Source organism: Octopus bimaculoides, chromosome 14, assembly GCF_001194135.2.
Source record: "Octopus bimaculoides isolate UCB-OBI-ISO-001 chromosome 14, ASM119413v2, whole genome shotgun sequence".
NCBI lineage: Eukaryota > Metazoa > Mollusca > Cephalopoda > Octopoda > Octopodidae > Octopus > Octopus bimaculoides.
This window is the reverse complement of record NC_068994.1, coordinates 59,392-72,793: the sequence shown is the minus strand read 5'-3', so window position 1 is coordinate 72,793 and position 13,402 is coordinate 59,392. Positions and strand designations below refer to the sequence as shown.

Sequence of the window (13,402 nt, the reverse complement as noted above, 5' to 3'; positions counted from 1 at the left end):
GAGCTGTTGTGGTAGCAGACCACGAAACATGGTTGAAATTCCTCAGTTAACTTCAATCAAATCACATGTGTGGTTTATTTATAAACAGAGTAGTACGGATAATACTGGTAAGACGTTCAGTTACTTCCCTTGAAAATTACTACACAACCTGTCACAGATGCAGGGTACAAAATTCACATAAATATTATAAGATTTTTGTACTCACCAAGATGTAGCACAGAAATTATCTTAAAACTGACAAGCAAAAAGTTCTGATGAATTCCTGGCACATAAAATAAATCCAAAAATGCCTAACACTGCATAAGCTAAGCAATTATAACTTGCAAAGAAACCTGAGTTTCCCTTAATCTCACCTTATAAAGATTTGCTAAGGTCTAACCAATTTATCTAGCCAGTTTGGCTATTAAAAGCTAGCTTCACCCATTTTGACAATGGTCTTCATCCTGATGTTACAGTGCAGCATGAAAAACTATCTGCTTAGCGGTATTTTATCTGCCTTTACGTTCTGAGTTCAAACTCAGCCAAGTTCGACTTTGCCTTTCATCCTTTAGGGGTCGATTAAATAAGTACCATTTGCGTACTGGGGTCGATGTAATCGACTTAATTCCTTTGTCTGTCCTTGTTTGTCCCCTCTATGTTTAGCCCCTTGTGGGCAATAAAGAAATAAGAAACATGGCGACGGTATGAGTCCTAAGTATCGGCCTTTTCCGTAAAAAATGTTGGAGAGAAAAAGGGAAACGACATCATAAAAGCGAAAAACATACAGAGAGCGCAATTTATTTTGAAGGGGTTAGGGTTTGGGTTACGGAATTCCGTCCGTAACCCTAACCTTGACACTAAAACCCTAACCCTAACGCCGTAGTGAAGATCGTGCGGGTGTTACGGAAAAAGCCGGTCTTCAGTAAAGATCACCGAAGACACTTTTTACGGAAAAGGCTGATATTTAGGACTCGTACCGTAAGACCGCCAATACTTGCATTTTCATGGCTCAATAAGAAGATGTCATTGTGAAGTTCAGAAGGTATTAATATATTTATTCATTGTTAGGTACTATTAAAGTACTTCGGAAGAGTAGCAAATAGGATGCAGTGATGGAGTGAGTGTGTTGAGCAGTACTTTCTTTCTCATTTCTTTGTGTGTGTATATATAAACTGTCCAAATTCAGTTGTTAAGATGCTTTGGTATTCATGCATAATTTATACATTGTATTACGTTATAGTTCACTCTTTGTAGGGAGATGGTAGTGGGAAAGTTGTTGTTGCTAGGGCAGTGTTATTATTAGGGTGATGGAGATGAGTCAGTGGTAGTGGGAGGATGTTAGTATTATAAAATGGGTGTTTGTGATGGTGGTAGTGGTGCTGGTAGTCTATGTTAGCCTGGTAGAAACCAGAAGAACAAGAAATCTTATTCCAATGTTGATCCTCCCTGTCTCCCCCACTTCCTGATGTTTTGTCTCGCTTCACTGGACTTCAACCAATTTGACTGCTGCAACAGTTATCCGGGGAGCCTGTACCTCAACTTTCTAATTTATTATTAGTAATATTGTGGTTGCTATTGGACACCAATAAACCTGTTTCCAGCTGATGAATTCTTGGATACAGATTCTGGCCAGTTTACTTGGAGAGTTTTTTGTGGATGTGAAAAAATAACAACAAATATTTTAATTACAGAAGTAACATCCAAAATAATAATTTGAATTTCAACAAGTAATGATGGGATCTTTATGCGGTTGTTCAACATGCTAACAATAACAGTCAAGTGCCTTCTGTCATAGGTGTATGAAATGTGGTGGTCATAGTGTGCACGTACGCTGGATCAAGGTTTGACTTGGGCTAAACAACAAAAACAAAAGAAATTATTGCAGTAGTTGTTTTTTTTTTTTTTGTTATTATAGTTTTAACAATATGATGATTTTAACATCATCAATACTGTCTACGTAAAACTTGAAAGTAGTTACAGGAAAAACAGAAATCAGAGAAACTGCTTCTATTCGAAACTAAGATATACAATAATTATAAGGATGATCATTAAGTTTATATTTATTAAATATTCATTTATTATGCTCTTGCTAAACACATTTCCATTTTCTTCCTCCTGTTCAAATATTATGGTATAGAATTAATTTAAAATCCTCAGGATTTTCTGCATAAACTTTACACAGACCCTGCATACATATTAATAATTGTAAATAACAACAGTAAGCAATATCAGCAGAGAAAATTAAAATAATGACAAGTAAGTAAATTATCAAAAAGAGAAGAGATTTATGAGTTTTTGTCATAAGAGATGGGATGTTCACCAAGTTCAATGCCAGCACAGACTGAGAAGTCACAAAACAAGGCAAAATCGAAACTCTCAACATCACAGGCCTCGAATCAACTGGAGGACATGGTGAGATTTGATCCCTTTTCTTACTCTTGTATTTTGTTATTATTTTTGGCTCGCAACATTTATTCAGCTATACGCTATTTATATGCATACACACAATATATATAAACTGTATGTGTGGAGAAACAGTATGGCTACATGGTTGAAAAGTTTGTTTGTATATGTCTATGTGTGTGTGTGTGAGAGAGAGAACAGTAGTAAAGGATGTTCTGAGAGTATAACAGCTAGAATAAGACTGGCCTGGCAAAAATTCAGAGAGATGCTACCTTTGTTGATAACAAAGACCCTTCCCTCAGAGAGAAAGGCAGACTGTATGATGCCTGTGTGCAAAGAGCCATGCAACAGGACAACAGAACTATCATAAACAAGCAAAGGCTTAAAAGAGATGAAACTAGCATGCTCTGCTGGATGTTCAATGTCAGTGTGCACATACAACAAAGTGTACCTTTAGAGAAAAACTAAGTGTAAGAGGCATCAGATGTGTGCATGAGAGAAAGCTGCACTAGTATGGTTATGTAATGGATATGGACGAGGACAGCTGCATAAAGAAATGACAATCTCTAATTGTGGAGGGAACCTGTGCAAGACGTAAACTCAGGAACATGTGGGATGAGATGGTGAAGTATAATCTTCAGTAGTTGAGTTTCATGCAGGTGATGACAAGTGACTGATACTTCTGGTGATTTGTTCAACTTAACAAGACACTTCAAACTAAGTGAAATCATGATCATAGCCAGTGCCGTCAGTGACATGTAAAAGACACCTGTGTCAGTGACACATACAAGACATCCAATACACTATCTGGAGAGATCCATATATATGCATGTGTGTGTGTGTGTGTGTGTGTATCTCTTGACAGGAGTACCCTTTGCTGTACTGATTGGTATATACCTGATCCAAACTCCTGTCTATCCTACCGTTCTTCCACCAGAGTGTACTGTATTTATTCCTCTTCTTAGAATTTATCCAGCTTTGAAACTGCTAAGATTCATCTTCTCTCAGTATAGATTATATCTAACCATTCTCTCTGATCATGAATACTTAATGAATACGAAATCTCAATGGATCTAACTGGACGTTTTTGGATCTCTCCTCCTTCTCTGGACATAATGAACCACAACAACCATCACTGATGAACTTTTATTCCACTGTTACATATGTTTAACCTATTTCTCTCTGATGATGGAGTTTTCACTTGATATGATGTTCCAGTAGCTGGGATATCCCAGAAACAATTGTCAGAGACAATCTCAACCTTTCATTATATAGCTAAATTAAATTCAATGTCCTTGTCAAGTTTTGCCAAATTATTTGCTTCTCCTTTTTTTACCCTAACCCTAACCCTACTGGCTCAAGTGAAAGCCACTTTTAGTTGCTTTGGATAAGCAGTCACAAAACTTCAACTGACATTCACACCAGAATTTTAGTGGCATACCTCCTATTTGTGCACTCAGAGTGTATACCTATTGTTTGGAGTCACCCTGATAAAAACACCTTGTATCTTATATATATATACATATTAAGTTGTTTGGAAAGTTCTGAGGATTTTTTAATATGCAAAAAGGGATGTAAATAATTGATCCTTCAATAAATTTTATTCAATGAAGTATTTTCCTTTATTATTAATGACTTTTGCCTATCTATCAGGCAATTTAACCCTTTCGTAACCAACCTGGCTGAAACCGCCTCTGTCTGTGTTGTACAAATGTTTTGTTTTTCTAAGTTTTGAATTAAAATCTTCCACCAAACCTTAGTCACAATTTATGTTCCTAACACTAGCTTTATGATAACTAAGTTATTTTACTAAATTCTTTGTTATATTTAAAGTATTTGAAAGAAACACAGAACATTTCAACAGAAATATGGTAACAAAAGGATTAAATATTTCGTGAGCATAAAATTTGACTGGTTTTGAAGAAAAAAACGTTATCTGGATGCATTCTGACTCCATCTTAGATGGAGTCAAAATGCATCTAGAGAACATTGTTAAATGTTTTTCCTTGCAAGGAGTTCTGTAAAGACAAAAACAAGTGTTAGTTGGATGGCACAATATCAGGAGAACACGTTGGATGAAGTAAGAAATCCTAGCCAAGTTCATGTAACTTTGTTTGGTTAGCCAAAGACACATGTGGTCGGGTGTTGTCTTGTTGAAACACTACTTCTTTTCTGTTGGCAATCTCCAGCCTCAATTCTTTGATTTTTTGGTTCAAATTAACCAGCTGATAACAGCACATATCAAAATTAATGATCAGGTTTTTGTGGGAGAAGCCCATAATAAGTAATGTCTTTATGATCCCACCAAACACAACAAAATCTTGCATAATTCTTTCTGTCTGGGGATTCTTGCACATTAGCAAAGGGAATTGTTGGTTTTGACAATATGATTTTCCTTGCAGTTGGAGCAGTTATGCAGTATATGAGATTGTGTGTCTTGCAGTTCACATCCACATTTATTTTGAAGGAAAATCCACTTTGAAATTTTATATGGAAACCACTGTCCAAATATTTGAAAAATGTTGTTGCTGTTCTGTTATCACCTCAGTCCTTCACAGAAAATTCTGAATTATGATCTGATGTGAATTTTGCCTTTGTGAGCTGTTTTAAAAAATGTTTTTGATTAGTATTTACTGTTTCATACAAGGTTTCCACCAAGCAGATTTTTTCATTTTGGGGCTTTGTAGGAGTATTGGTAGGTTTGTTCTGATAGTGTGGAAAATGTTGTTTACTCCTAGATTAGATGTACTAATGAATGGAATAGTATTTTCTTTCATTTTTTCTTAGATGTCCTCAGTTGTATGATGTCTAGTTTCATTGCCTTCATAATTCTATCATTTATTAATTTCAAGGGGTAATTTTAAGGGGAAGCTTTTGAGTTCATTGACACAAATTTTATATATTTTTGGATCAACTACTATAGCACAGATACATCTTGCCATGCTGTATGGAATGCATCTTTTGATGTGTGAAGGATGGTGATAGTGGAGGTTCGAGTATTAGTGCATGTCTGTGTTTTGTAAGATATATCATTGTGAATGTAGAGTCACATCTTTTTTGACGTGAATGTCTAGGAAAGGTAAGTCACTACGACTGGTTTGTAACATGAATTTGATAAATTGGTGAAGGGTGTTCAGAATTGAACATTTGCAGATCATCATTTGATTTCTCCCCCAAAATAAAGCTGTTTTTGAGGAGGAGTTTCCACTTTTCAATGACATAATTCTTTGACTTTTGGTCAAAAGTTTTCTCTACTTTTCTTCTAAAAAAGCCTATAATTAGGTTAGCACACAAGGGTGTAAATTTCATCTCCAGGGTTGTGCCCTTTATTTGTTGACATATTTACCATCAAAGCCTTGGTATTAAAGTCCATTTTGAAACACTCAGTTATCCTCTTTCTATGTTTTTCTATCCTGTGTTTGATTACTTCCAGGCCCAAAGTGTAAGTTATACCAGTATAAAGGTTACTAACATAAAAACTTGTAACAGTGTTGCCAACTTAAAATCAGAATTTTATGCTAAATTTCAGTAGAAAAAATACCAGAAAGATGCCAAAAAACACTAAATATGACAAAAAAAAAAAAAAAAATGCTAAAGACTTATTTTATTTGCATTTTTATTTACTTGCTTTAATTATATTCCTGCATTTGAGTTTGGCAATGTCAACATCTCTAAAATGCAACATCTCTAAAAGGATTTCCCCCACTAGCATCTTTTATATTCCAAGACTTCTAGCCAGAATGCCTCAGTACTAGATGTATTTTTCCATTTAACTAAACGAATGCTATTAAACTGAATTTCAATTGAAGCAATTTTTTTCTTCATTTAAATGCATTGCTTCTAAGACAGGTAAAATTGGCTCTTTGAAATGCTGAGAATCATTTGATTTTCCTCAGTATATTAATATTTTCTGGCAAACGGTGCTTGAGCTCTTTCTAAAGGCACAGTCAAAAATTGTTGTGCTCCTTTTCGAATATTGTTTTCTTCGGTGGCTGTTACAGTCTTCTTGATAATTATTTCTGCTATCTTTCTCTTGAATCTGTAGCTTAAATTTGGTTTAGGATCCGGAAATTTTTCAATAGAAGCATCCGGATCAAGAGGATCAATTCTACATGTTGGCAACACTATCGTATTAGCAACAGATTTGATCAAATTTGAAAGATCTTCAAGTAATTTTGTTTTGTCGACATTGTTTGATTCAGACAGTTTATTCACTTCCTGAACATGTTTTAAAACTGGATGTGAAAATAAAAGGTAAAGTTCATTCCTAGAATCGCAAAACATTTCATGTAACGTTTGTGCCGTAAAGCATTTTTCTTTTGTAGTTGTAGTTTGGAAGTGAGTTTGCAATTCAAACCATTGGCTTAAAATTCCATTTACAGCTGGTTCCATTGACAGCCACCTAGTTGTACAAGAATTCACAATCTTCAAAGGTTCTTTATCATTGATAGCAAGGTAAAGTTGTTTGTAGGTATTTTGTCTTGTTGAAGAATGAGAGGACCATTCATAGGTTTCGGATACTAAAAATTCTAAATTTGGGATACTGCCAACTGTAAAGAATGACAAACACATCTAAATAGAAGTAATGATAGAACTTCTTCTAATTTCTGGAAAACACCATTGTTAACTTCTATCATTACTCTAACATTGTCAGAGCCTATAGCCAGTAAATTTTTTTATATCTAATTTCTTTTTCACTAATTCAATTTTTAAGGCACCTACAGTGCCATCTGCAGCACATGTTTCTAAAGATACCATACTGAGATATGTTTTTACCACTTTTTTGTGAGTGTCACTATGATATATGATAACAATTCCTAACAACTTGTTTATCGATATATCATTTGGATTCATTTAATAACAGGCTAAAGTTTCTAACTCCTATATCAAAAATCAAATCTCCATCAAAATATGGAGCTAGAACATTTCTTACAATATTTGCACATTTTGTACGATGCATCTTCACTTTGGATAGAATATCACTTATCAGACATAATTCTTACATAACTCTACTGAGTGATCACAGCTATTAAATGATGAGTGACAACAAGGAAACATTGCTAAATTTGCTTCAAGCATAGATGTCTTATCATTTTTGGTTTTAATAAAATTGGTTAGAGGAATCATTTGCTGTGGAGTTGATGCCTTATGTTTCTTTGCTTCACAGTGGCTTACTAACAGAGAATATTTTGACAACATATTACATCTACAATATCTGCAATTTGCTGTAGATCGGTCACTGGGTACTTCACACAACCGCTTAGTAAATGCTGACATCTTAAGCCATTCCTTTCGGAATTTTTGCTGGTACAACTTTTGTTTTTTCTTTGCTCATTATAATGCAGTGGGAAGCAAAAAAATTAATTGAATGATTAATAAAAATATAAAATTGGAAGCACAACCTAAAAATATAAAATTGGAAGCACAACCAAATCTGTTTGCCGCTGACATTCGTCATTAACAATTCTGATGTTTGCTGCTCACAAATTTTACAAATTCTTGAGGTGAACAATACTGATTCATGGTGCAGGGTGGCCAACTTATAAATGGAAAAGTAAAATCTGCAGAAATCATTAAACTGTATTCTGATATAAACCTGGGAACATCATATTTCGCTTCCAATCTTACATTTAATATCTATTGGTAAAACCACAAATATAAATACAATACTTGCAAAAATAAACTAGAAATATAAAGGGTGAGACCCTGCCACCCCCCTACTTCTATACAAGATATATAATCCAAAATAAGCATGAAAAAACACAGGGCTATTTTAAAACAGTCAAACTGAAAGTAAATCAGGCAACCTTGTCATGATAAAAACTCATCACTACAGAATAAAGCATTGTTAGGACGAATTTCCATGCTTTCGTCCTTTGCAACATATTTAAATTATTGTGTAGTGAGTTCAGGTGCTGACATGAGTTATCTTCTTCCCCTCCCCCACCAGCACCACTCTGTATCCAAGCCGTGGGGGTGGGCTGGAAAAATTCATAACTTGATAAACTTTCATTTGAAGTCAAAGACAAATTCAATAATAGTCGATAGTACTAAAATTTGGCTATAAGTAGAAAGTAGAAAAGGAGGAAAAAAGAAAAAAGGATAATTTTTTAGAGAAAAATGCTAAATAAACTTTTAAATCTGCTATTTTCTCTGTTAAATGATAGATTCAAAAATTTTCTGCTACATGCTGAAAAAAAAATGCTAGATCTAGCATAAAATACGCTAAATTGGCAACTCTAACTCATAAGGATAGTTCCTTATGGGACAGTGAGTGGAATATATTTGAGAAAATCCATGCTGTCTCATATATATCTGGGTATTAATGGACATAAGGGTTTAAAGGAGTATATCCAAAAGATGACTTAGTTGTAGTGTTGGAGATTGTGGCTGCTGCTGGTCTCAAATTGAGACCAACAGCAGCAATCTTAATATTTTTGAGCAGGTCTTAGTGTTTCTTATGTATTGGTTCTTTTGTTCACTCGTGGCTCTCTATATTTCTGAGCTTTCGTAGATCTTGGGTAATCTGTAGCAATTGCTCTCTTTCATTTCAGAGTTACATAAGTAGTCTATTTCTTTATTTATGAAGGAATATAGGAATTGGTTAATTAATGTTCTGATTCTATTCATTATTGTCTTTCTCTGGGTTTCTTGTTTCTTCCTTATGGTAGTCTTAATCTGTTAGATGTTCCAATATTTTGTCTTTATAGAAACTGTGTAACAACTAAAAAGGGAGATATTGCTTGACTCATCAAAAAGTAACTTCAAATAAGAAGTGACTCAAACCACAACATCTCCAATCTGTGCCATCAAGAAAAAAGCAAATGTTAAAGTGATGAAATATTCTTCTTTGGATTTGTTTTGTAAGCTTCTTCATATCAAGCTGTATTCAAAATACATGTAGTTTGAAAGAGTTGCACAGCTGTGGCCTTTTCTTTCTTTTTTGCATCAGGTATTTATATAAATATCAGATATGGATATAGGTATAAAGGTTTGTCTCTGAAGGTGAAGTTACTAGTCTGATGTTTATAATAATATTGAAATGTCTGATAGTCTAACAACATAACATTTCATACAAAAATTTATCATTCCATTTACTTCTACTACTACAGGATCCATTGGCTGTTGATGTAAGAAGAAAACCTTTCGATTCACCACATTCTACAGAATCCCTTTCTGCAGATCTTTTGAATATTGCAGAAAATTTTAATCAACCAGAAAAGAAAATTTTGTCAACATCAAAGGTCATTTTTACAGAAAATTCTAAGATGGAATTTAACCAAATGCAAGACAGTAAGTAGAAATGTCTTGGGTAATCAAAAATAATGAATCAATGGCTAAGATTTTAATGTGATATTAGAGATGAAATTATGAATTTAGAGTTTGACTGATAAAACTTAAAACAGACAGAAAAAGGAAAAGACGTTTTGGACAATGCAATTCAAGGTTACTACTGACTTAGAAAAAAAAATGCACATTCACGGCTGGAATTACTCTGATCAAATATTTGCTCAGTCAGAGCTGACACAGGGCTAAATAACACCAGATGACACATCTGATTAGTGTGACCTAGCATTTTGTGAACTGACCTCCTTCCTTATTGTCCATGATCACAAGTACTTCCCACAGTCAATACACTAAACAATTTAAAACTTCAGAATATTTTAACATTAAAGATAAAACAGTTATTTGAGGCAGAGATAAGAACAGCAGTATCACAGATAAGGTAAGAACCCAGTATTTATTACTTGCTATGTTACCTGTTTGTATTACAGAATAACATTTAGCCATCATTACATCTAAAACCAGATGAAATAAACTGCTGAGGTTCTGTAATTACCTGAGTATCTGACAGAGACAGAAAGTTGCATGTGCTCTGTACTTTAACAGAGGTTGTGGAATGTTCACAAAATATCTTTCATCAAAATATAATTTTAAGAGATATGGCTGGAACCTCTTCGATCACAGCTTGGCTGTGTCAGGGTTAAGCAAGATTAAATAACAACAACAATTACAACACCCAATGCTAATTACAATACTAGACATTAGATACTGTTGTCTTTGATATACTATTGGAATAACAATGGAACTTCATCTACTTTCTCATAAGCTCCACTGGATTGAGATTGGCCTAAAGCTTAACAATAATTATAATGTTAGATATATTAGGTAGTGTAGTCCTAGATACACTATGAATGAATAAAATATTAGATGATCACCACAGGAATCCCTTCGAAAATAGATCATCATCATCGTAATCATTTAATGTCTATTTTGCATGCTGATATGGATTGGAGGGTTTGACAGGTACTGGCTAGCTAGAGAGCTTCACAGGCTCCAATTGTCTGTTTTTGGTATGGTTTCTATGGCTGGATACCCTTCCTAATGTCAAGCACTTTACAGGGTGCTTTTTACATGGCACTGCTATGGGTACTTGCTATGTGACACTGGCATGAATGCTTAATTACATCGTACCAACACAAGTGCTTTTTATGTGGCATCAGCACGAGTGCTTATCTACATGGCACCAACACTGGTGTCTATGTGTATGTGGCACTGGCACTGGTGATTTTTATGTAATGCCGAAATGGGTGCTCCTCAATGTTAGATGCATGCACTTCATGAAAAGAAGACCCCTATAAAACATGTGCCTAACAATGCAATTCTTAATCTGCTAGAAATTGCAGCCAACTCAATCTCTCACAAATCATATTTTACCATCTTAAACAAAGCAGGACACACTGGATAATGTGTGTGTGTGTGTGTGTATATATATATATATATATATATATATATATATATGTATATGTATATGTATATATATATGTATATGTATATAGCATGTCTGGAAAATAAGACTGGATACCTTTGATTGCAGATCAGCTTGATCTGAGCAATTTATTTCAGTCAAGTAAAATGTGCCATTTTTCATGCCTACTCTTATAGACTATTGTACAGCTAATTAGTGATTCTCTAATCACTAGACACTAATTAATATTATATTTTCTTTAACGCATAACTAATGAGGTTTTATACATATAACTTTATCATTTTTCTTGCAGATGGCATCCCCTAGTAATTTATTCTTCATCTTTTTTAGTACAATATAGCTGCCTGTGGTCATCAGCCCAAAGCAAATGGCCCATACGTTGCTATGCTCCATTGAAGTTCAATATCAATAGCCATTACGGTGGCTGTTGCTCTCTCGTCTTCATATCAAATGCTTATGGCTCAGAAGGGTCCAACACCACAGCACAGATATTTCTGCTGCGTTCTGGCTTCAATTGCAATCATTTTGCAGTAGTCTCAATAGTTCAAAGTTATCAAGGTAAGTTTACTTCAAACACTATAATTATCAACTACATAATTAAGTACATTATTTACATTCGACGGATATTTCTCCTCATCTTGTTTGTTATTAACACAACGTTTTGGCTGATATACCCTCCAGCCTTCTTCAGGTGTCTTGGGAAATTTCGAACCTGGGTTCTCATTCCTAAGGTATTTTTCGATGTTATCATTATTATTATTATTATTATTGTTCAGGTCACTGCTTGGAATCGAACTCAGAATCTTGGGGTTAGTAGCACGCGCTCTTAACCACTACGCCATATGCCCATGGGCATATGGCATAGTGAATTTTAGGCCTCAGTCCACCAAAGTTTTGCCATGGCACATGACTGTTGGCATAAAGAAGATAATGCCAACAGTTTTTGACTGGTAAAGCAAGCGGTGAGCCTGTATTGATTCCTAGAATTCCACTTATTCCCTTGGATATGCCTTTTCAGTACAAGCACCTGCAATTCCCATTGAAACTGAGCATTAACAAGGCCCAGTGGCAGTCCTTGGATGTGGTAGGTCTGAACCTTGTCAAACCAGTTTTCTCCGATGTCCAACTTTATGTGAGATGCTCAAGAGTTGGCAATCCTAATCATTTGTTTATTAATGCCCCACAAGGAAAGACCAAAAATGTTGTTTATCAAGAAGCTCTGCAAACTTAATAAGATTCACCAAATCATCAGGTATTTATTATTTACCTGTTATATTTGTAAGTGTTGTAAATGTATTGATAATCTACATGTTATTTTATTTTAAAATCTATATGCAAATTTATTTGTATGTCTACTGTAAAGTTAAATGTCAGTCTGTTTCTATATCCATTGTAAATTTATTTCAACACTAGCGCCCCTAAGGGTTATATTCTCTGGGAATGCACAAAAGCCCTTTTCAGAGTTACTTACTTTGCATTGTTATTATCTCATATCTGATTAGCCTGTTATTACATAACATGCTTCACGATTTTGGTATATATGCCTTATTGGTATTTCTACCTAAGTTCTATATACACCTAAGTTCTATACACATTAAAGACCTTTACAGGGCTACTTCATTTGAATTCTTACTATTGGGTAACTAATTTCATGTTATTACATAACTGACTTCACAATTTGCCTATTCATAACTTATTAGAAATTCCTAAAAATAAGATCCTATGTGAGACAATTCGATATTCTCTGTAAGTACATAAAAAAACATTTTAAGGGCTACATACTTTGTATTGTTGTTATTGGATTAGCGAATCAAGAGAACTGAACCAAGGGATAAGCCCTGCTTTTTCGGTACATCAGCTAGTTATTTATATAATTATCACAATTAACATTACATTGTTTGAATAATTAATAAATTAACAAACATAATATTATTTAATATGATTAACAACATAGTTACTAATGGAATATAGTGAAGTTTTGGCACAAATTAATCCATAGAAGAACTGAATGAGTTTAATTGCCATAAAGAATATAATGGTTCAAGATTTTGTAAGAGAAACAGATGCTGATGTTTGGGTTATGGGTTAGAAATTGATGAATTGTTGAATGGGTAAGCAGTTGACTGAGTGGTCTGAGTTCAGTAGTACATTATGCTCAATAGAAGACTGAGGAAATTACATGGAAGGAAATGTGATGTTTTACAGTAAAGTGAGATTGAGTGCAATGGATGGAGCTGACAGGGTCAAAAT

At 34.4% G+C, this 13,402-nt stretch overlaps 1 protein-coding gene across 1 annotated transcript in view; it reads left to right on the top strand.

The window, feature by feature from the left end:
* Positions 1-2,151: 2,151 nt before the first annotated feature.
* Positions 2,152-13,402, top strand: part of LOC106883700 (uncharacterized) — a gene marked incomplete at its 3' end in the record, with an annotated part of 68,173 nt that continues 56,922 nt past the window's right edge. Inside the window, exons 1-3 of the mRNA XM_052972748.1 lie at positions 2,152-2,391; positions 9,495-9,675; positions 11,483-11,710. Coding sequence (XP_052828708.1) covers positions 2,287-2,391; positions 9,495-9,675; positions 11,483-11,710 — 514 coding nt within the window. The remainder of the gene's footprint in view (positions 2,392-9,494; positions 9,676-11,482; positions 11,711-13,402) is intronic.